This window comes from Anastrepha obliqua, chromosome 4 (assembly GCF_027943255.1).
Source record: "Anastrepha obliqua isolate idAnaObli1 chromosome 4, idAnaObli1_1.0, whole genome shotgun sequence".
NCBI lineage: Eukaryota > Metazoa > Arthropoda > Insecta > Diptera > Tephritidae > Anastrepha > Anastrepha obliqua.
In genome coordinates, this window is record NC_072895.1 from 90,331,944 (window position 1) to 90,356,772 (window position 24,829).

The 24,829-nt window shown below is 37.3% G+C and overlaps 2 protein-coding genes across 2 annotated transcripts; one reads left to right on the forward strand and one right to left on the reverse strand.

Annotated features, from left to right (window-relative positions):
- Positions 1-11,518: 11,518 nt before the first annotated feature.
- On the reverse strand, positions 11,519-12,492 carry LOC129245175 (guanine nucleotide-binding protein subunit gamma-1). Its single transcript, XM_054883197.1, has 2 exons — positions 12,406-12,492; positions 11,519-12,342 (listed from the first exon to the last, which is right to left on the reverse strand). The coding sequence occupies exon 2, from the start codon at positions 12,019-12,021 to the stop codon at positions 11,818-11,820; it is 204 nt and encodes a 67-aa protein (XP_054739172.1). The 5' UTR covers positions 12,022-12,342; positions 12,406-12,492; the 3' UTR covers positions 11,519-11,817.
- Positions 12,493-14,408: 1,916 nt separating this feature from the next.
- LOC129245281 (T-complex protein 1 subunit theta) lies at positions 14,409-16,548 on the forward strand. Its single transcript, XM_054883360.1, has 3 exons — positions 14,409-14,577; positions 14,787-15,817; positions 15,884-16,548. Exons 1-3 carry the CDS (start codon positions 14,518-14,520, stop codon positions 16,431-16,433), a joined length of 1,641 nt encoding a protein of 546 aa, XP_054739335.1. The 5' UTR covers positions 14,409-14,517; the 3' UTR covers positions 16,434-16,548.
- Positions 16,549-24,829: the final 8,281 nt, after the last annotated feature.

The window sequence follows — 24,829 nt, forward strand, 5'->3', positions numbered from 1 at the left end:
CTGTGTATTCAATATGTCGGGGTCCAGTTTAGATAAGTGGGAGTTTAACCTGCTGTAATATTCAAGCCGTTTTTGAGCTAAGATTACCCGGGTATATGAAGCAGCTGAAGCTCTTCGTGGTTGTTGGACCCCGATAACAACATTCGGGGGTCAGGAGCTTAAGAAGGTGGTGAGAGACTCCCGATGAATGTCGTTTTAAGCAGAATTTTGGAAAATGGGCGGGGTCACACCCCATGCATGCATTCCGATAACTAAAATATGCGCGGGTACATGAAGTTCGATCCAAACAGAATTCGGCACTTCCTTACTTCTTTCACTACAAATCAGATTTAAATTGTCTTTGACTTTTTTCCTTTTTCGAAAACATTTACTTCTTCTTCTTGATTGGTGCGATAGCCCTTACGCGATTTTGGCCGAGCCTTACAAAGCGCGCCTGTCGTTTGTTTCTCGTGCTAACTCTCTGATAATACGTCTCTCTTACTTTTTTAGCTCCCGGTCACGATCCCACATGCTACCGTTGCGTCCGATCGCAGCGTAGCTCTATAGGCAAAATCCCTTTTTGGTTTTTTCGGACTCGCGAAATCCAATTTCTTCTTCTACGGCGGTACGTTAACAACGACAAATGTTGCTCCCTTGCTCGTGCATTGCGGCTTCTTGTCAGTACTCTCTGAGAGCAGGAGTGAGAGTCAATAGCGAATCTTCTGGCTGTCGATTGCGTTTGCAGCTTTTCGATGTTGAACATTCTTTGCGTAGTAAGATGTAGGTATGTTTTTTGCTGCGCTGAGACGTGTGCGTAATTTGGCTGCAGTCGATATTGGGTCTTCGGATCGTACGTACATCGAAAAGCGTGTCTTCCATCTATCACAACATGATGGATCTGGCTTCGCGTTTTCGTTCAAGAGATAGCCAGGTAGCTTGGTGTATCTTCTTATGCTGAAATCTGGTGCTGGAGACTGCCACGTTTTGAGCCCAGCGAATTCAGGATACTTGGTTAAATCCGGAAGTTATGAGCTGCTTGAACCATATGCAGAATAATCATCCTGGTCACTTCCAAGTGAATGGCAATCAGTGACTTTCCCAGCTTGCGTGGACTTCTACTCATGGAACCAGCCTCCTCAAAACAATTGCTTGCCGATGGGAAAATTCCATCTGCAGCTTTTATATTGACCTCTTTGGAACGCACCTTTTATAAAGCCGAAATCCGCGCGGATATGCAACCAGGTGGAATGCAAACGCACACAAAGCCAAAAGCAAGTCGAAAGGGTTGCTACAACACTAAGCCCTCAGACGAGCCATCACAAAGGAGTCGCTAAAAATAGAAAGCGTGTAAAAAATCGCTGAAAAAGTAGCGGAACCGCAAACAACTTAATCACGCTTGAATTAAAAATGATTTGGGAGGAAAAAGTTAACGAAATGCAACAATGCGGTTTGCATGGCACAGAGAATGAGTTCAAGTCTGTTTGAGCCTACCAGCTTGCCAACCGCAACACCTTGGCCGCCTTTTTTAGCCCAACGCCACGAAAATAGATGAAAAGCGTGAAAAGCGTAAAAAGAATTAACAAAACATTCCTCAAAGCAGTGCAAAGTCACCACACCGTGACGTTGGCATTGCAGCACTGTTGCATGCTGTTGCACAAACTGGTGCGTAGAATACCAATGAAAGGTTAAATAAATGAAGCATGGCTCACTCGCATGTACACACGCACACGCACGAGTATGCCAAATGTGCCTGTAAAGAAACGTTCGTGGCAGCATGCATAAATCTAGGTCAAATTATGCTGGGCCATAGCCTCATAGAAGGGCACAGCTGTATGCAGAGAGTAAGGCAAGAGCTGTGCAAACGAGCATTGACATGATGCGTTGCATATTTTCAGGCTATTTGCATGACAGGCAGACGAGTTGGTTGTGCGTAAGCAACGCGTGTGACTTGCATGCTTGTATACCTCGCCATAGACAAATACGATATTGTAATGAATAATAAAGTTATGCGAGGAATTACAAAAACATTTGTATGTATGTATGTAGCTATGTGTGCTATGTATTACATGACTGCATATTTGTTGCATCTGCATTCTCGTGTAACTAGGACATGTGCCAATAATGCAATTTTCATCAAGCTGCTGATACAAAACAAAATCATATGCGGCAGCAACAACATTTTTTTAAACAAAAATAACTACAAAAACGTGCATACATGCATTTGTCGTGCCTAGCCTTAATTGTACGCCCGCCTGATGACGTCACAACATGTCGACAATTGCTGCAATTGACGTTTCAAAAGCAGCAAAAATACAAACGGAAAATAGTTCACTCACTTCTGCACTACCTCCAGGTACGTGCCTGCTCTTTAACGCTTTCTGCATGTGGACTCATACTCTTTAACGATAATTATTTGGTATTTTGCTCAACCTACTCTAACTCTTTTTGTCATGAAAATTCTGTTCAACATTAAAAACAACAGTGCATTTTTACTCTTTACTGCATTCTCAAAGTGCCACTCTCTTTGTCTGTTGTTATTGCATATTTAAAGTAGTGTTGCCACATTCAAGATTCACTTTCTTAATTTGAGATTTGCACAACAAATGAAATACAGGGTGGCTGATGAAAGCCGCTACCAAAAAAAAATTGAATAACTTTTTTTCTTTTTAAGTTATCTGTTCCATTTTTGTTTTAATTTGCAGATTGATCTTTAAAATTTATTAAAATGGATAACTGGGATACGCAAACAAGAATTTGGATAGTCCGCCGCTATCACGCACTGGAATCCGTAGTTTTGGTACAGAGAGAGTACAGGCGGATGTTTGGCGGCGATCCCCCGAGCAGATGGACCATAATGAGACTGGTGAATAATTTTGCTGAGCAAGGAACAGTCGCAAGAAGGCCTTATCATCGAAACAGACCAGTTCGGACGGAGGAAACGATCGCTGCTGTAGCTGCAGCTATACAAAGCAATCCAAGGGTTTCAACAAGAAGCTTATCTGCTCAACTTGGTGTCAGCCGACAGTCTTTGCAAACAATAATGCACAAAGATTTAGACTTATTTCCCTACAAAATTCAAATGGTTAACAAACTGAATGCAGCAGACTTGCCGATTCGCTTGGAATTTCGCCAGAAGATCCTGCAAATGGTGGAAGAAGACCAAAACAGGTTAAACTGCCTTTTCATGTCTGATGAGGCCCATTTCGATTTAAACGGCAATGTGAACAAACAAAATTGTCGAATATAGAGTACTTCTAACCCACAGATACTCCACGAGACGGAATTGCATCCTCTTCGCGTGACAGTGTGGTGTGCGGTTTCTTCACGCTGTATTGTCGGGCCTTATTTTTTTGAAGAAAATGGTCACACCGTTACGGTTACTGGAGACCGTTATTTGAAAATGCTGAAAGAATTTTTCTTTCCAGAACTACGCCGAAAGAGAATTCCTCTCAACTCTGTGTGGTTTCAACAAGATGGGGCAACGTCTCACATAGCCCAGACTGTTATGACAGAGTTGCGACGAAAATTTCCCAATAAACTGATTTCAAGAAACTCCGAATTTCGTTGGCCCCCCAGGTCGCCCGACCTTACTGCACCTGACTTTTTCTTGTGGGGTTTATGTAAACAAGAAGTTTATAAAACAAAGCCAACAAATTTGGATGAACTAAAACAATCCATTCGGGCAACAATTGCGGCTATTCCTGTCGCAACTCTCAAAGCAGCAATGAACAACTTTTTACTAAGATGCCGCACTTGTGTCAACGAGCATGGGGGGCATTTAAATTCAATTATTTTTAAAACTAGTTAAGCTACATTTAATAAAATTTAATGACCTTCAACTTGAAAAAAAAAATGAATTCCATACACTAAAAAAAGAGTTATTTGAGTTTCTTAATGTAGCAAAATTCATCAGCCCCCTGTACATATAACTTCACTGAAATACTTAAGACTTAAGATTTATTCAGAAGGTAAAACATCACATTGGCATTCTGCTCGAAGTCACTGTCAATCCGGGTGAAAAAATTCAGAAGGTATGGCCAACATCAGGCCCTTAACTGGCACATTTGTATTCCGCATATTCTGAACAAACCTTTTCAATGACTTGAGCATTGGCTGTGTTAATTTTTTGCGTACATCACCAACGCAATCCTCATTTTTTCGTAAACAAACCGCGTCATGACCCCAGTTGCAAAAGAAGAAAATAAGCCGTTTATTTCTTGGAACTTCAAGATAATTCTGTTCTGTTTTTTGCTGCATAGTAGTCCTACTCAAGGGCTACGACGCCAGTGCTAACTCAGGCTAGTGTCGTTCAAAACTTTCCCGTAAACGCAAACAAAAATGAGTGAGAAGTACGTGAAGCGTTTTGAAGCGGTATCGCATTCGAAAGGGCCGAATTTATCGTACACCGCGGCTGAAAAAGTATTTTAAAAATCACAAAAATGTTGATGACCTTTCCGAACGCGGCTTGACGCGAGTGACGACAAAAAAGCAGGATAAAGTGATCGTCCCACTTTTTAAGTGGGACCCTTCTTTGTAACGACGCCCGGCACGATCAGTTCTTGCTAAAAAGGGAATAGATGTGAGTATCAACACCATCGAACGTCGACTAAAGGAGGCGAACATATCTTATGGTCCCACATTATCAAAACCACTGCTCTCAGAAAAACACATTGAGAAACAACAAAACAGGAAAATGGCGTCACGGTATTGGGCTGGACTTTGCTGTCCCCAGACGCCAACCCCATTGAAAATGTGTGAAGAATTATGAAAACGCATCTTGCCGGAAGGCCAGTCCGTGATATAAAGCAACTCGTGCGTCAATTCGTCTGTGCGTCGCAAAATCTAATCCTGTTTGTTGACGAGCTACGCAGAAAATCTGGTTCAAAGCATGAAGAAGATGCTAGGTTATACTCGTCAAAGATGAGTAATTGCGACTCGTAGTTTTGCAAAAAAAATTTTAAATATATATATTTTATGCTTCATGAATAATGGCGGTTTCTTTTTTCTGACACAGACTGTATGTTAACCCATGAACTGATTCTGTCGAATTCGCTGAGAGCCGGTTAGCGGCCTGTAGCGGAATTCACGAACTTTTAATGATTCGACAATTGTTATTTTTGTTTAAGTATGTGTTTTGTACATTACACTAATGATTGTGCTATTCACGAACTTATGTTAACTAGCACTAAACAGCCGTCTGGTTCTTCTTATTCAAACTGATTGAGAGAGTGGCATCTTTGTCAAATTAAATATCAAAATGAGCAAATAAGGCGAAGAAGAATAACAAAAAGACAAATAGCCAAGCAATAAATTAACTATTTATTTGAAATTAATATTTACTCAATACTTTTGATATACTTATATATAATGCTTTAGGATATCATCGCCACAGACAAGCTTTCGATCAAATTCTCTTGCTGTTTACCACTCCACTTGGAGTCATAGGAAGCCTCACGGTTAATTACATCTGTTACGCGATGTATGCTACGGCTAACGGACGACTGGCTCATGGATAATCCCATTGCTCAACCACAGGCAGTGCAGCTAAAACCTTGTATTATTGAGGCAGAATTTGACAGAATTTAGAATAAAACTTGAAGGTTACAAGATTTACCTATTTTTCCATCGAAATCGCTGTTTTTCTGGAACCTCGAAGTGTGACTGTCAAGCTGAGAAATTAGGACCTCAGGCAAGTCTGGAGTTAACAGGAATAGTTTTTGGAACTCTCCTGCAGTCAAATGGTAAGCATTGTCCACATCTCGAAGTTCAGTATTTTCATCGAACGTACTAATATTATACCAACTTTATAGTTATAATAGCCTACAGAATCACTGCCTGACGGTCTTATTTCAATGTCCATCCAATGCCATCCATCTGAAGTTAATCCAACTTATTTGAGGTATTTGAACGTTAGTCAAAATATACACACTTACTATTCAGCACCCAAACATTGTTGAAATCCAATTTTCCCAAATTCCTTAGTCCACTCTTCAATTTTCTCTTGGGTAAAAATTTTTTGGGCAAGTACTTAGCAGCGAGCTTATCCCAGAACGCTGAACAACAATCCTATGAAATATTTCGTATGCTTCCTTTTGATACTCCGCGCAGTCCACCGATCGTCTTGTATTCAGCTGAGAAACCAAGCGCATATAAGGCATTCGCGATACTTCGTCTAAAGTGATGCATTTTTCCCTTACGTTGGTTCAGTTTTTGCAATGGGCGTGACTTCCTTACATAAAAAGGCAAAATAATACCAAAAATTCCAAAATATTCCACCAAAGCAATTTCTATGAAGAAAACCCCTTCAAAACAGTATTGACAGCTGATTGTCAATGCTGCACGTAATCTGCAGATTAATTTTGTGGATTTATTGCTAATTACTGTATATGTGAACGTACTTTCAAGAGAGAGTACACTGTATATTCCAAAGCAAACAGTTAGTCTGATGTATTGAGCTAAATTTTAATCGGAATTAAATCGTTATTATGGCATTAATTGCAAAAAGTATCAAACGTAAAAACATGTGACACGAAATGTTGGCTATATGAAAATATCCTTCTCTCCTTTTATTTAACTTTTTTAAGCTTTTCCAGCGCATTAGCAACACTCATTACTTTTCTCATACTTGAATATTTATTCATAAATATTTATTATCCCATTCAAATGTAATTAAAAACGTCATGTAAATCTCGAAACTAATTAAATACTTATGCCAACAGCAGATCTCACTCTCGCCCAGGTTACTCATGTAAACTTTATGGCTAATATCCGCTGTTAGCGAACTGCAAAGGGAACTGTACTTTCAAAATGCACCTCCATCTTTCTGAGTCTCTCTATGCACTCTTCCGCTCACACACTTGCACTTATTTTCTTTCTAGCAAAATTACTCTTTAGACCAGTGCATGATGCTGCATAATAACTGTGCCAATAACATACCTGTAGTCTGTTAATTTACAGTCGTCCGACAGCAACTTGAAATTTGGCTCATCGTGAGGCCAGTGGTCCCTAACATGATTCTGCCCGCATCATAACCCTCGCATTCGTCGCGTTGCCATTCACTTTCTAACACCCTAACACGCTCATTTCGGATTTTCGTATTTACACAGTGGTAAGCGCCCGCTGATAGAAATCAAACACCCTACGACAGCTCGTAAGTTGGGTCATTGAACCGAGTAGCTGCCAATGCACTGCATGGATGTTTGCACTTCTCGAATGCAGGCATTGCCGTATGCTATGCACACACTGTTGTTGCTTTTTATATAGTTTGTTTTGATTTTTTTATTTTTATTTTATTCTTATAAATGCCACTACAACAGCTTTTAATGCCGCTTTCCTTTTTTTTATTGCTGGTATTTTCAATGCTTTTCATACTTTTATTTACACAAAGCCCTCAGTACGCTCAATAGCAAGGAAGCAAATGTAAATTTGTGTTAGTATGTGTGTGTGTGTCCGTGTGAAATGGTGTCACACTGACATTTTGTTGTCACCTCTGGCAGTGTCACGTTTTTGTACTTACATATATTTTGGGGAGATGGCGAGCGGGTGGGGTGGGCTGGGCTACGAGTATGCATTCGATTGCAGACGGGTTAAAAGGTTCATTGGTTCATGGCGCTTTTGTGTTTTGTAGATATGTAGAGATTTTGAAATTAATTTCGTTTTGACACACAATCGAATTATTGCACAATACGGACTTAAAAGTATTTACAAACATATTCAGTGTTATATATTAGGGCGATCCGATTTGTTGATGGTTTTAAAGACTTCAACAAATCGAGTTTAACGAGGCTATTAGAGAAACCATGCATCAGAAATTGAAACAACCATAAATACCTAATATCACTGCATTGGACAATAGATCACTTTGGTCGCAGTGCACAGATGTTTAAAAATAATAACACCACTGCAAAAACAGTGGCAGTCATTTGACTGATCATATAAGAGTCACTGTTGATGGAAATATCCGGCAATGCTCAAAGCAAGGTGCCTAACACATTCTTAATGTCAATCTGAAAAAGTTGAAGGAGACGTTTGCATATATGTGACGTTGCCTCTTCTTCTGACTTATAGACTTTATCGACAATGTCAAAACGAAAGTATAGCTTACCGCTCACTCTAATGCTTCCTTGTAGTCAACGATGAAGTGAATATTCAATTCTTATAACAAATCATATTTTTTGTAATTTTTAGTTACAATTTCCTGATCAAACTTGATGTAAATAGCCACACCAAAGAAATGAAAACTGAACAATTATATTTTTTCGCTTTTTTTTGTAATGTTTCTTGAATAATCTGAATGATCTGAAAATTTTAATTTTCAATAATTTTGCATGGCACTGAAGAGTCATAAAGAGGTCAAATAATTATATCAATTTTCAATGCTGATATAATCACTCTTGCATATTCAATTTTTTTGAATGTAAAAAAAAAGAGTCGTATGGTCTGTGGTTGTTATAGCAGTTCACCAGGCCCTTCCAGTGCGGTGTAGTCACCGATCGTCATCCTCTAACCCATCTAACGTTAGGCCCATGAAACGTGCTGTTGTGACAGGTTGGATCCAGAGGGAGAGTGGTGTTAGGTGAGTGGATTTAAGAGAGCAGGTGAGTAGGTGGTTAGTTTCGGGCAGTGTACCTTCATATGCCGGACATATATTGACTTTGTCGGTATAGCAAATTAACGCGGGTGTCATGAGACAGCTCAAGCTCTTCGTCTACAATGGCTGGTGGTTGGAGACCGAAAACTGCCCTCGAGTGTTGGGAGTTTGGGTAAGATGGTAAGATGTTTGGTTCTGGATTTCGTCGGTGTAGTTGAAGAAATGCCTCCTGACTTTCCTGGAGGGGGTCTCAAGCTCTAGCAGACGCCTGCAGATGGGATTCCTGCAGTAAAACCCTAACAGGAGTTGCGTGCTGAGAATTTTGTTGTGCTGTTTGACCGGGAGCAGGGAAGCCTCTTTGTGAAGGTGATGCGGGGGAGGCATCCCGTAAATGGTAACTGTGCTGATAGCAGTTTTTTGACAGGTCTGAAACTTTGTCCAGTGCGAATCTCTAGCACCAGGCGACCTGACAGGCGCAGCGTAATTTAGAACTGGCCGGCCAATTGCTTTAAATATCCCCAACAACATGTCTTTGCCTTTGTCCCAAGTACTGCCGGCTAGCAATTTGAGGCGCTTGTTGCTGTTTAGGACTTTAGTAGCAATTGCGGCTTTGTGCGCAGAGAAGGAGAGCAAACTATCAAAGGTAACTCCCAAAATTGTGGGGTTGTTTACAAGCGGAATTGGTGTTTCGTCGACTTTAACCTTGAGCTGTAGTTCGACCTTGGCAACCAGTTCTACGTAACCGGAATGCCTTGGAGGTTTTTCCGATCAAGGGCTGCCGCTCTCTTTTCTACCATGTGGACCACTCCCTATGTGTCTTAAGGCCTGAGCAGGTCTTAAGATGGCACCACCCGTTGCAATTGTTGCACCTAACCGAGGTGGACTTCAGGTGGAGCCGTTTGTGACAGATGTAACAGTAGAATACTTCTAGTCCAGGATTGGGTTCGATACCAGCCTTGAAGAAAATTAAATTTTGAGCAGACTTGCTGCGTAGAATTGCTCCTGTAACAATAGATTAGGGATGAGATACGATACACTAAACTTGGACGGCAGCCCTTGGTCGGAAAAAGTCCAATTCATCCGGCAACGGAAAATCGGCTACAATGGAAATGTTCGCGGATCGGTCTTCTCCTTCGAATATACTTATGTATACTCTGAAAGTAGTACTTCATTCGATTTTGCTTCAAGTACCTACTCTATTCGTGCGATTTATTGATTTCTCGTCATAAGCATCTGGCAATTCTTGTATCTTGCCAGTAGATGTAACACTCGTCTCATGGCACGGCTCGACGAGCTCTATCAATGGCAGCTTTCATTGAGCGATATTAATTGGAACAATTGGGGAACATCCTCAAAGGCCTGTCGGTGGTCTGTCAGATGCAAAAGTTGTTGGTCACCTTAGATTTATAGCACAATATAGGCCACTTCTATTCGCCACTACTCTGTTCGACTAACTTAACCAAAAAATTGCTTGTGAAAGCACGATGGAAAGAATAATGAGATCGCACCTATCAGGTACCGTTACTTTGCTCTCAGCAAATTTGACAATGAGTCACGTCGTATTAGAACCAGTATTTAGTTTCGGAGTTTTAGTTCTTTCTTCATGACATTTTTCTAGCCTGTTCTAGTTAAAATGTAATGTTTATAATTTTGTGAAATATATATTTTTTAAAAATTAGTTCAATAATTCACTCAGTTTTATTTAGCTTTACTTTTTTTAACATCTGGTCGCATTGCCCGTGATTGCAGTGGTTGTTGGTGTTCTTCTGCTTTCAGCAGTCAAATCTCTCTCTCGCTAGTGCAGTGTTGCCTAGCTTTGGATATAAAAACGCACTAAAATGCCCATTTAAAGAAAATGAAATACCAAATTTTAATTGAATTACTTGAAGAACTTTGTATGCGTGACAAATTGTCTTTAAAATGTGTTTTTTTTTAAATAAATGTGTTATACATAGTTATGTACAATTTAATTATGAGTTTTTTGTTAAGAGAACGACTTTTATGCTATATTTCAGGTTATATAACAAGATAAGGTACTCTTTTTGTAAAAATTTCGTTATTGTTGCTTTCTATTTTATGGTATTTTGTTGCTTATTTTTACTATGAATTCACCCGTCCTATGTCCCACTAAGGATTGAGGACCGGAAGACACGATTACACCTCTGTGGTTTTAATTCGCATTCAGTAAATTCAAACGCTTTTTAAAATGCGTAAAAAGGTTGTCAACGTTAAAAAGCGTTGAGAGAAGAAGATTTAATATTCTTGTGAAAAAAAATTAAATTCGCACTTTCAAAATATCAAATTTTATAAGAATGAACAAATTTTCTTTAGCATTAAAATCTTCGCAGAGTGACTCTTTTTAAACTTCTTTTGTTTAATAATAGAGTTTTTCTTTTTAACTTACAGTTTCTGTAGCTTAAAATTAAAAAGAAAAGAAACAAACACCAAATTTTAAAAATTTCGCATTTTGGGTATAAAAAAGCACTAAATTTATTGCCAATAGTTAATGGATGGCAACACTGCACAACTCAGCTAATGCGACGTCACGCCCTCTCTGATGGGCGCTATCTTGTTTCTATCATTCTTGGTAACGTGGTTTCAACTGCTGCTCGCTCCGATTACTGTTGGTCACCTTAGATTTACCTGTATGGCACCATATGCACGAGTACATATCACTTGAAGGTTAAAACTTATTGTTGAATTCTTGTCATTATGCCTTAAATAATGATAATAATTTTTATTTTTATTCTTTTTTTATTTTATGTAAACATTTTTATACAATCATATGTATATTACATTTTTCAGTTTCCTTACATTTTTTTCGTATTTTTTCATATCAAGCATTTTGAACCCATTTAATTTCTTCAGAAGCCTTGGTCAATTTTTTCTAAATTCTACTATAAAGTTTGTATTCAATAGTACTTTTATTTTACAAATTTAAAGTATCGCTTTTATACATTTTGGACAGTTCCAAGTTAATTGAGATTTATTTCGTATACATTTTTTAGGACTGCAGCTCATTTTTAAAATACAAAATAGACATTTTGATTAATATACATATAATTCAGTGTGAGAGGCTAAATATCTTCTATCCCAGCTAAATACTGAATACTACTTCAGGAACAATGCACGTATATATGTATGTATATAGTTTTATTTTTTTTTTTTATTTTTTTTAAGACTCTGCCTTCTAAAACATATGCGCAGAAATATTCCAAATTTTGGCTTGCATTCAAAAATGTCTCCACTTACAAAATACTACACGAGTTCTTCTCTCGAAATGGATTCACCTTTTGGCTAACAAACCCATTCAGCAGACAATCATCGCTCCCGTGCTCCAGCACATACTTAATCATCAGCTGACAGGCCTGTGACACCTGTATACGCGGTACATCCGCTTCGCGTCGCAGCTGTTCGTTAATGCTGCGCTGCTGTTGTAGATTAGCAGCCATAATATCCAGTACGGCAGTCTCTGCGAGCCCTATGTTGCTGATGCTAAGGGGAAAGTGAGTTGAAGCGCTTGAAAATGTGTGTGCACGTGTGTATGTGTTCGAAAATCACTTGTAGAGCGGAGAGCGTGTGTAAGGCAAGGGATATAGATGTAGGCTATGTGTGTGTACGTGCACGTTGGCTTGACTATTTGTCACCTATGTAAAGCAACAACTGCTCTTGGCTTGGGAGTTGGGGTGGCAGGTTAATGGGTTTTACAGCCGTAGAGTATGCTACACTTTTCGGCACTGATATGTAGATTTGGCACTAATTTGACATTTTATCTGAAAATAAAGTTTGTATAGTTTATTAATTAACACTCTGTGCATTTTTTACAGTTAACTCACGAGCACAATATTACACTGAAATTTGAAGCTCTTGACTGCTGGTTTAGTTATGCTCGCAGATAAGAAATTCGTAAAAGAAAAATCGATATAACGTAATACTATTCGAAGGTAGATGGTGCTGCAAGAATGTTCAATTTTCTATAACGTAGCTAAGTTTCTTTTCATTTACGCTTTCCATTTTATTTTATCTCTTTTGTTTCTGTTTTAATACATATTTGTTTATATTATTTTTTATAACATTCTAATTTAATTTATTTTATTTTTCAATCTATTTTTTATTTAGCAAGATATTAGTAGAATAATATCATGAACTGAATTTTAATAGTACAACAAAGTTTATATTTAGGATATAAATAATAATGTATACATGAGTATCTGTAAAACAAGTGGAAACAATAACAAGAAAATACGATTTTATTTATGGTTAGGTTAGACTATTATTTAATATGTTTTAATTTTATTAAATTATTTTGGGAAAAAAGAAGTTCATTATTTTCTCTCTTAAAATATCGATCAAGCAATATAAAGTTTATGTTCGTTGTCAAGGTAACATTTCACACTAAAAAAATTATTTTACTGTTTTTGTTTGTTCCATTCAGTTGTGAGTAACAGGGTGTTAACAATGGAAGTTAACAAAGAGAAAATTCGGTAAATTTACAGTTTTCCTTTGATAAAGGCGTAAGTGCAAGACAAACCCAAGACGAATTGAGTTCCCACGACAGTCGGTTCTACGTTACCGGACCGACCCGGATTTATATCCGACCAAGGACTGTCATTTCAGCAGCATTATCCATATATGTATGTATGGGGAATGTTTATGCAGCTATAACAACAACAACAACGAATTAAGTACCCTTCTCTCTATCATTCTTGAGCTCGGCCGCTGAAATTGAGAATGGTGTCGAGACTACAAAAGCCCAAGAATGTTACAGAAAGTACTTAATTCACCTTCGTAACAGCCAAGTGCGTGCAATTTTGGTTTCATTCATTTCCGTTCAAGCATTTTTGATGTTAAGGTGTTAGGGGTAGTCAGAGGCCCGAAAAAATTATGATTTGCAATAATTTTTTTTTGCTAGTCAGTTGCTTTATTTTACGAAAATAAAAACGTAGCATAAACACATCATGTTTCGACTTGACTTTAGCAAAATTTCAACAAAAAACTTTATAAATGTAAAAGTTATCGCTGTTTGTGAGGATCCCGTTTCTCCAAAAGTCCCTTGCGCTGATCATCACAAGTCCTTGGAGATTCATTTAAAATCAATCGGACAAGAGTTAGTTATTAATAGTTTTATTAATACATAATCTTGTGCCTGATCGAAGCTTTTTTCAAAATTAACAATATGGCGGTCTCAGGAAATATTTTTCAGATTTTCGAGTAAAAAACCGAGAATTGATTGTTAAAAAAAATCGGATTTTTTGAAAAAAAAAATCGAAGTTTAAAAAAAATCGAAATTTTTGAAAAAAATATCCTTCGATCAGGCACCAGTTATATGTTTTTCAAAAGCGGTATAAATTTTATTGAAATTTACCAAGCGGTTTTTAAGTTACAGTGATCACCAGTTCAAAAAACATCGTTTTGAGAAAAACGCATTTAAAGTTTTACTACTTGCTCTCGAGCGCCCGAGCGCCCTTGTTAATTATTGAATAATTCGAAAAGTGTTTCTCGAATTCACTTCAAATTTTCACACACTATTTTTGAGATATTATACTTTAAGAAGGAAATGTTGATATTGTCACAGAAATACATGAAGTGGACCGGCATCTTAGTAGTTGTAGCATCGCTCAAACGCAAAGATCGAAAAGAAAACAGTTTTAAATCATTCGCGCAAATATTTTTAACTATTTTTACGCAAAAATAACGGATTTGTTTTTTGTTGAAGCTAATATTAGATTTAGTCTTATTTTAATTTGTATTATTTCCTCTGAATGATCTGGCATTCTTATTACCATCGAGAATTTTCTGTCATTCTATTCACAATTGTCTATTTACCTATTGAGAATGAACGTTTGTAGTCATCCGTCATTTGCAGGCGTGTGTGAGGTTAAAATCGGCAAGTTCTTTCATTTGGTTTATTTCTCAGCGTTGTGATTCCGAAAAATCTGTGAACAAAAATGGCTTTATCTGTACCAAAAGCTCCAGGAGTTGCGCAAATGATGAAGGAGGGCGCCCGGGTAATAAAAAATTTCACATAAATATACAATTTCATTCAATTCCATAGCTTTAAAACGGATTGCTTGAAAAAGCAGCGTGCGGCTTCTTTAACACAGCTGCGCCTAATTATTAGTCACCATAGCGTGTGATCAATTTGCCCATATTATTGAATGAATCGCAATATTTTATAGCACAACAATTTTCTAACGTATTTTTATAATTTAAATAGATGTACAGTGGTCTGGAGGAAGCTGTCTACCGAAACATCACTGCCTGTAAAGAATTTGCGCAGACGATGCGTTCCGCTTACGGCCCTAATGGCATGAATAAGATGGTCATTAATCACATTGACAAACAATTTGTAACAAGTGATGCTGGAACTATCATGCAGGAATTGGATGTGGAGCATCCTGCTGCTAAACTGATGGTTATGGGCAGCCAAATGCAGGACGCCGAGGTGGGTGACGGTACCAATTTCGTAGTTATCTTTGCGGGCGCACTACTCGAAGCTGCCGAGGAGTTGCTACGCCTAGGCATCACAACATCTGAAATTGCCGATGGTTATGAGAAAGCTTTGGAAAAAGCCTTAGAAATTCTTCCCAAACTGGTTTGTCATGAAATTAAAGACTATCGCGATGTGGGCAAAGTCTCAGAATGCCTTAAAGCAACAATTATGTCAAAACAATATGGACAGGAAGAATTTCTAACCGAATTAGTAGCGCGCGCCTGTGTTGCTATACTTCCCGACCAAGGTACCTTTAATGTGGATAACATTCGTGTTTGCAAAATTCTGGGCAGTGGTCTAAACAGATCCGAAGTCGTGCATGGCATGGTGTTCAAACGATTTGTTGAAGGTGATGTCACATTTGCAGAGAAAGCCAAGGTAGCTGTGTTCTCATGCCCTATTGATATCATACAGACAGAAACCAAAGGCACAGTATTGATCAAGTCTGCTGATGAGTTAATGAACTTTTCTGCTGGCGAAGAGAATTTACTTGAGTCTCAAATTAAAGCCCTTGCCGATGCTGGTATTAAGGTAGTCGTATGTGGAGGTAAAGTAGGTGACATGGCCTTGCATTTTCTCAATAAATACAATTTGATGGCTGTGCGTTTGAACTCCAAATTCGATATCCGTCGTCTGAGTCGCACAGTCAACGCCACTGTGTTACCTCGCATCACAACACCTACCAACGAAGAGTTGGGCTACTGCGATAAGGTGTGTGTTGAAGAGTTAGGTGGCACAACTGTTGTGGTTTTTAGGTAAGCAAATATTAAATAGAAAATATTTAAAAACTTGCAACAATATAGCTTTAATGCATTTTTTAGGAACGAGAGCAAAGATGCGCGTATTTCTACCATTGTCATACGTGGTGCCACAGACAACTTCATGGATGACATTGAGCGTGCTGTGGACGATGGTGTAAATAACTTCAAATGCTTGACACGTGACGGTCGTTATGTGCCCGGTGCTGGTGCCACCGAAATCGAGTTGGCTTCCGAACTGGCTGTCTACGCCGATACCTTACCCGGTTTGGAACAGTATGCTGTACGTAAATTCGCCACTGCTTTGGAAGTATTCCCTAAGGCTTTAGCAGAAAACTCTGGCGTTAATGGTACTGATGTTGTGAATGCCCTGTATCTAGCACACAAAAAATCGAGTGGAAAGAATATTGGTTTCAATATTGAGACTGAGAAAGCTGATACCATCGATGTAGCAAAATCGCAAATCTACGATCTATTCCAAGCAAAATATTGGGGATTGAAATACGCTGTAGGTGCGGCCACAACAATTCTGAAAGTCGATCAAATTATTATGGCAAAGCGTGCTGGTGGACCAAAGCCAAGGCAAAATGCGGGCAGCGATGACGAAAGTTAGATTGTAAGCGAAGGCAGCGATGCTGGAGTATATTTGCATTAATTTCTTATGTATTACCATTTCTCATATTAAAAAGTAATTTACTAAGTTATCTGCTACTTACTCACATTGGAAATTACGTTTACAACTTTCTGGGCAAAACAAAAACGAAGTTTCGCATTCTAATTAAAATTTTTAACTGTACTTTCTTAAACACTATAAATCAACGTTGTGAAACGTAGAAACGAACGAAAATTAGTTTCAAAGTTTGCAACAACTTGAGACTACATAATAAACTAATACAGAAAAAATTAAATAATTTAGTTTTAATAATAAAAAAAAAAATACCAGTCTAACGGTTAGACGCGATAGAAGTGAAACCTTCCGTAAAACAAACTGAGAGAGAATGAGACGAAAGCAGCATTAGGAGCGGGATAATTATAGGTTCATTATAATATTGCTATAAAGTTCATATTTTATTTTCTTCATTTTATTATTATTCATCCTCAATGTTTTCAATTTCAACAAATGATACGAGTGGCTTATGATAGCTAAAATATGATACAAATGCTTTGGTTTCGATGTTGTCAACATATCTTTGAAATACCGCGTCAATGGTTGTTTTTGATCGTGTTGTCGATTCAGTGCGATTGTTACACATTTTTAAATTGAATGTTGTATTGAGAACGTCAATTAAAGGAACCGCTGTGTCCAATGCAAAATTTACGTTAAAATCGCCACTTAAAATCATTGGAACTTTATCGCAATCTTTTCTAAGTATCCGCGATACTTCTGGTGTATACTTTATTAAATTTTCGTGAATGAATTCCGTGATGCTATTTATTGATTTTTTTTTCTGTCGATACTCACGACACTTTTCTGTATTATTTTTCGGCATAATTGCGGTAAATATTTAAAAATGAAAATATTTACGAATATAAAAATACACACGCGGTTGCTATTATGAGCGTCCCCAGCAAAACCTGCGTGACCGAAACTCTAACACAATTACATTTTTTTGAATGTTACAAACACATATGCACGCAGGTTTTGCTGGGGCGTGACCGAAACTCTAACACAATTACACATATGCACTCGTATTTGTTCGAAAATCGACTTTTTTTTTGGTTCTCCGTCACCTTTGGAAAATGTGTAAACAGTAAGCAAACTTTATTCATATATTTTCCCTCATTTTTGCATCAGTAAAATTAAACAAACGCCGTAGCCGAATGGGTTGGTGCGTGACTACTATTCAGAATTCACAGAGAGAACGTCAGTTCGAATCTCGGTGAAAACACCAAAATTAAGGAAAACTATTTTTCTAATAGCGCTCACCCCTCAGCAGGGGTATTTCTGCCATGAAAAAAAGCTCCTCATAAACATATCATAAAATAAAATAAAATAACTGTATAAAAAATTTTTTTTTCTTGTAATTCGAACCAAGAATTTTGGATCGGAAGCTCACATTGTTAGCCGCTCGGCTATCGTGCCATGCTGTCGGCGCTGGCTAAAAGTTATTTAGTTCGTCGCTACGTTTATATGTAATATTCGTAGCCAAGAGTGTCGCTTTTTTCGTTTCACTTTTTCTCAAATCCCTCCCAACGATTCTAAAGAAGTTTTCACTTCAAAAACATAGCCATTTAGGTGATTTTTTCATGTAAAGGCCAAAAATGGTGATATTTTGAAATTGGGGGACATCAGAATTCGTTTTAGAGGTATGGTTCCTTCGGCAAAGTTTCTTATTTTGATCCCTAGAATACGATTTTCATAGAGCAATGAGCGATTTTTAAATCGACCCGCCCTACTGTACATGCAATGCTGTGCCTAGGAATGTGCGCTGTGCCTATGAATGCGCGCTGGATTTCTTGAGAAATTTTACCGTATGTTTTGCTGTGGCGAGGCACATATGTACATACACACAACATATATACATATATCCGCATATATACATACATATATAAATTCACAAATTTAAATTTGCTTATGCCATCCTTCTGTGTGCCTGGTAATGAAGCATTTTCTATACATACATATATATACGTATATCTTTTTTCTTCTTCTTTTTGGTGTCGCTTTTTCGTTTCATCGAGTCTCAAATCACTCCCAACGATTCTAAAGAAGTTTTCACTTCAAAACGCCAAGTATTAAGTTGAAACAATATTTGAAATGCAGTGTAATCCACTTCAAAAATATTCGGGTGATATGTTCCAGACACATATCCTCGTGGTGCCTAAAGATATTTATCTACAAACTGCAATGCTCGGTTTCATGTGACAGTGAAAAAAGTGTAATGGATCCTTCCTGAACTAATTTTTTGACGCAAAGCAGCTTTGCAAGTTGTTGCATTAACGTGCACTTTCATGGACCTTGCAATGCCTCAAGGATATTACATAGCTTTATTAGCGCATATATTTTTTTAACTAATAAATTTTGGGTTTCCCTTATACTTACCAGATATTTTTACTTTACAATAATTACCGGTTTCCTTAATATTATAGCAGTTTAATTTTCAAAGCGAGTTCCGCTATTGAAAGTGATAGCATAATTAATAATCGATAGTCGTCTGAATCGATTACTCTCGTTGAGTGCATTTATTTTCGTTTTAAAGTTCACTCAAACAGTTAATGTAGAATAATTTGCAATATTTGCTCAATACAAACCATTGCGATATAATATGGTGCCTGCTATACATTCAATATTTATTGGGATCACGACTCCTATTAATTTCAAAATATTTAGGTATGAATATCGATCCATCAATATTTCACCCAGCATAGACGAGGTAAATTCGCCGTCGGGAGCGCTCAAACATATACGGCAACGTACGATAATAGTTGGCACTTCGAGTGATTCAAGAGAGACCGACGATAAATTCTGCAGTGTGCGAGGGCTCTATGAGGGGTTCCTTTTCAATGTAGAGTTGTATCTGATTTCACAACACTGTATCGCATTTTGATCAAACAGTTTGTCTATAGGCCTCTTCTGTTCGCCAAGCGTTTGCGTGTGGCGAATAGATGAAGCAACTGGTAAAGGGATTTTTTAAAAAGAGATGTTATTTTGATAAATGATCGGATGGTGATTTCATTATAAAGGGGAAGGTATGCCGTTAATAGTGGAAAATAACATCAGGCGAATAACCACCACGACCACGCTTACAGGACAATATCCTTTTCCATAACCGAATTGCAAAATGGCTGCCTTATGTCCTCGATAGCCTCACGAATTCCATCTTTGAGGTCTTGAATCGACCCTGGGCTGTTGGCGTAGACCTTCTCTTTCACGTGGCCCCAAAGAAAAAAGTCACAAGGGGTTAAATCACAAGATCTCGGTGGTCGATTGTGATCACCTCTTCGAGAGATAACACGGTCCGGAAACTTTTCCCCTATAAGATCAATGGTTTCGTTGCTTGTGTGGCACATAGCGCCGTCTTGTTGAAAATAAAGGTTGACCAGAGCAATACCATCCAATTCCGGCCATAAAAAATCGTTAATCAGCTCTCGATAGCACAACCAATTCCAAAATAACACCTGTTATTGGAAACCCCTTTATAAATAAACATATCTTGGCAGCGCTACCTAAAAGTACATTTGTTTGTAAAATAGTGATTTATACCAGTTTTATGAGGTATAACCATACTCGTTGTCCGCGAATCTTCCTTGATAACTTTGTTGTTGCCTTCACATGCCAATTTCAAGTGAGCCGAGAAAAAGTTGTTTCTAATAGCGGTCGCCCCTTGGCAGGCAATGGCAAATCTCCGAGTGTATTTCGGTCATGAAAGAGCTCCTCATAAAAAAATATCTGCCGTTCGGAGTCGGCTTAAAACTGTAGATCCCTCCATTTTGTGGAACAACATCAAGACGCACACCACAAATAGGAGGAGTAGCTCGGTCAAATACCCAAAAAAGGTGTACGCGACAATTATATATACATATATATTGTAGGGATGATAGAGTACAAGGTTGCACCTTCCGAATTCACTGTGTCGTCAGGCTCCATGAATAAACAAACAAAAGGAAGAGGAATTACTTGTTTGTGAAGAGGAAGAGTAGGCGAAAGCAATAGAAACTACCACTCATAAGATGTTGCTGCCGACTTTTAAAGCAATAGGCCGACCGGTTCTAAACTATGCTGCGCCTGTCTGGTCGCCTGGAACCAGTGATTCGCAGCGGACGAAGCTTCAGACCTGCCAAAACACTATTTTAAGGACCGTGACAGGATGTCTTCTGATGTCACCTATACAACATCTACATAATGAGGCCCAAATGCTGCCTGTTAAGGAGCATAACAAATTGCTCAGTAAGCAGTTTCTGCTAGGTTGTTACCGCAAGCCTCACCCATGCAGACACCTGCTCGAGCCTGAGCCACCTCCCAGACACATCAGGAGGCATTTCCTCAACAACGCGGACGAGATCTCAGACAAAAAAAAAACAGAGAGTTACTCGATCGAACAGTGTACAGACATGCCATAAACGACATTCATCGGGAGACTCTCACCACCTTCTTAAGCTCCCGACACCCGAATGCCGTTATCGGAGTCCAACCACCACCAATCGCAGACGAAGAGCTCCAACTTCCCCGAGAGTCTCGCATAACCTTGGCACAATTACTTTCTGGATACTGTAGCTGGTTAAACTCCTACTTATCCAGAATCGACCCCGACATACTAAACGTAAGTATGTCCAGCATGTAAAGGTACCCCGCACGACACTAACCACCTTTTCATATGCCTTATTAAACCCACTCATCTCACACTCCTCTCCCTCTGGACTTAACCCGTCGAAACAGGTAGTTTCCTGGGCCTACCGTTAGATGAGCTAGACGAAGACGACCGGTGATTACGCTACACTGACAGGGCAAAGGTACTGGTAAAACAATAACAACAACCACACATAAGAAATTATACAAACACACATACATTCGCGCCACGGTGTCATCCATTTGTGCTTTCACAATTTAACATGCGGCACTTCGTTTTCATAAGTTTGTTTAGTTTAAATAACACAAATCAAGCCAAGCCAAGCCATTCACTGATTTTTTTACAAACATGTAATTTCTCCTCTTTTTATTTGTTTTGGAAAGTGGGCTGACGTCAGACTTCTCAAAATCGCGAAAAATAAAGTAACTGTTTGTGAAAGACCCCACCTTCAGTATTCGATTCACCATGAATAGTAAGAATTATGCAATTCGCCTTGTGTAATTTGCTTTAATTGGGCATTAATTACAATTATTTTGCTCTCTTTCTCGAGAACTTAACTAATAAATTATTTAAATTTTTTCAGAGCGACAAAGAAAAACAAATGTCAAAATTAACTAACTTTTATACTTATTACCTTAAAGGCCTCTCTGCCTTTTATTTAACACTTCTTTATAGTTTTTCCCCATAAAAAACTCTTCGCCCTACCATAAAAAATAAGAAATTCCTTTTTTATGGGTTCCTCTATGTAACACATCTAAATTTTATTTGAATCCAAGCAAACTATTATTCATTGTTGTTTGTAGTGAATGTGGTGTTGTTCTTGTTGCTATTGGAACTTCATTTAGTTATGTTACGAATTCCATCATGTTCAACGGTTCAATATTAAGCAATTACAAGAAAGTGTTTGTTTTTGGTTTAATTTGTTGTTCGAATAAATATTGCGTTAATAATTTTTATATGTTTGATTTTGCTTTTCCGGGAAAAAACAATTCGAAGAAAAAATGTAATTGTACTCTTTTTAAGAAGAAGCTGAAATTTAAATTATTTAAACATACATTCAATTGTATGTATACATGCATAAGTTTCATATATATGTGTAGAATTATGTCGCATATTATTTATATTATTATTTTTGTTTGTGTAGTGCGAAAGAATGTGCTCTACATTTAATTTAATTTTAAATAAATTTGTTAGTAGTAGTTATATTTTTGGTGGTATTTTTATCTTTTAAAGTATTTAATTTTTTGTATGCCATTTTTCAGCTATTACAAATTGTTTGTTTTCATTTTTGTTTCGTTCATTCATTTTAAGTTTTCAAACAAGTGATACTAGAAAGAATTATCACTTTTGTATTTTATGTAACGCATAAATGGGTTTTTCACCCCACAATATATTTTTTATATATCCTTTGGTCATCTTATAAATATTTGTAAGTTAAAATAAAATATTTTTTTAATATTTATAGTTTTATACGCATCAATTCATATTGTAAGTATTTTGATAAAGTTTTAACTCTAAGATATATAATATATATTTTGAATTTTCTTTTAAAACGAACGACATTAATGACGTTTAAAGGGATTTCCTTGTATTGTTCTGATCCATGGCAACAAATGTCACTGCAGTTTGACAGATGCCACCAAAGCCGATACTTTCGATAATGCTTGCCTCCTTTGACAATAACTTTACTATGTATTTTCTGAGTACGAGCTATAACTTTTTTTACTTGCCTTTTCATTCATTTTGTATGATTTAAAAAACTCACCATAACAGTTTTTACCGTTCAATTAGAACAAATAGTTCCAAGCGAATAACCAAAGACACACGGTATTTTTGTAGGTTTACAACTATAGAAAATAAAATTAAAATATCTACCTATAATAGTAATTTTTGTCACATTTTGCATGACTTCATGTAAAAAAAAATTTTGACACATTTTCCACAACTTTTTTGTTGAGTAGAAGACTTTTCCAGTATAAATCGCAAAAAAAATATGTGTATTAATATTAGTCATTTCGTTGCTTTCGAAAAATTGTTCATCTAATCATATACAAACTCACCCCATTGTTATCGATTGACAAATATCGATCGTGTCATTAATTTCGCAAGGGACATATCTAAGTAATGGAAACTGTTAAGCTAAATACACACCAGGCAACCGTTGCAGCAACACGGCCATGTTGAAGCAACCGTTGCCTCGTGTGTAGCTGTGTTGCCAATTGATTTTCGTGTTGCTGCAACCGTTGCCTAAAATATCAAATAAATTTGATTTTTGGGATAGGTTGCTGCAATCGTTGCTTCGTGTGTATCATTTTTTACTGCTTTTACTCGTTCAGTTCGTTGAAAACAAGCGAAGAAGAAGGTTCGTGCGGAGTAAAATAAAGTGAAAAAGGAAAAAATGGCAATTGAAAATAATAAAATTATGTTAATTTTATTAACGAATATAAAAATTTGAGAGAGCTGTGTGATATAAGTAGTGAAAAATATAAAAATAAAAATTTTAGAAAAAAAAGCATTCGAACAATTAAAAAATTAATACAATAAAATTGATAAAAATTTCAAGTCCGCAAAAGCGTTTCCTGTTGCAAGATACCGCAAAGTTATTGCCAGTCTAATTTCTGCTGATATTGCCTCTCTCATTACGGTATCTTGTTTTGTTATTTTGGCCTTTACGAAGTCCAACAATTTTCTAAACAGGGCTTCGTCCATCCTCATGTAATTTTTATAGTCCGCTGGCTCATTTTCCTTCAGTTCTTTCAGCAGGCTCTCGTTCGAAAATTCGATTTTTTTAAAAGCCAATTTTTGGACCAAATTTTCTTTCTCTTCTTTTGTTGCATCTCTTCTTCCTCATTTTCGTACAAAAGTTCGTCAATTATAATAAGAAAAGTAATTTTACGTATTTCGTCGATCATTTAAAAAACGTAAAATTATCTTCCGCTTCTACCTTTCCTGCACCACAATTATACACAATACTGAGATTGAAGCAACGGTCGCAACGTGTTTCTTAAACAAAGGCAACACGTTGCTTCAGGGGTTGCCTCGTGTGTATCTAGCTTTAAAGATAGTTTGGCTGAAATTAATCGCCAATTTGAGGTTACGTATCGGCAGAGTTTCCAGCTGCGCGGCAAAATTTTATTTTTTGATTATAAGCATTTTATATGGAAGAAATATTTGCATGGTTGGCAACAAAATAAGGGAGTCACTAAACACATACACAAACGATTATATTTACAACACATAATGTTATAAAAATATATATATATCAATTTTTCGTTTTGTTTTTTGTTAACTTAATGTTTCATTGCCTAAAAAATATCACAATTGCGCGTATTCTCCTCCTACTTAACTATGCGATGACATGAAAATAAAAAGCCTAAGGATGGTATTCTTGGAGGGATACGATTTTCGCAACACCAGTTAACCGTTACATATATGTTGAATAACTATACGTGTTTAAATGGAAGAAGTATAAATTAGAAACAAAGCCTTACCGGAAATCCTTACAAATCTAAGACAAGAAAGGGCAAGGAAATTTATTTATGCGAATTTTAGCTTAAATTTTTAACCCATATTATCAATTATACACTTATGGAATTTGGTGTTGAATATCTTTAAGCGCATCTTTATTATTAATATATTCTATATAAAGCCTCAACTAAAATCTGTACCTTCAACAGGTCTATAACAGACACATCAATGCTCGCATGACAAACTTATTTAA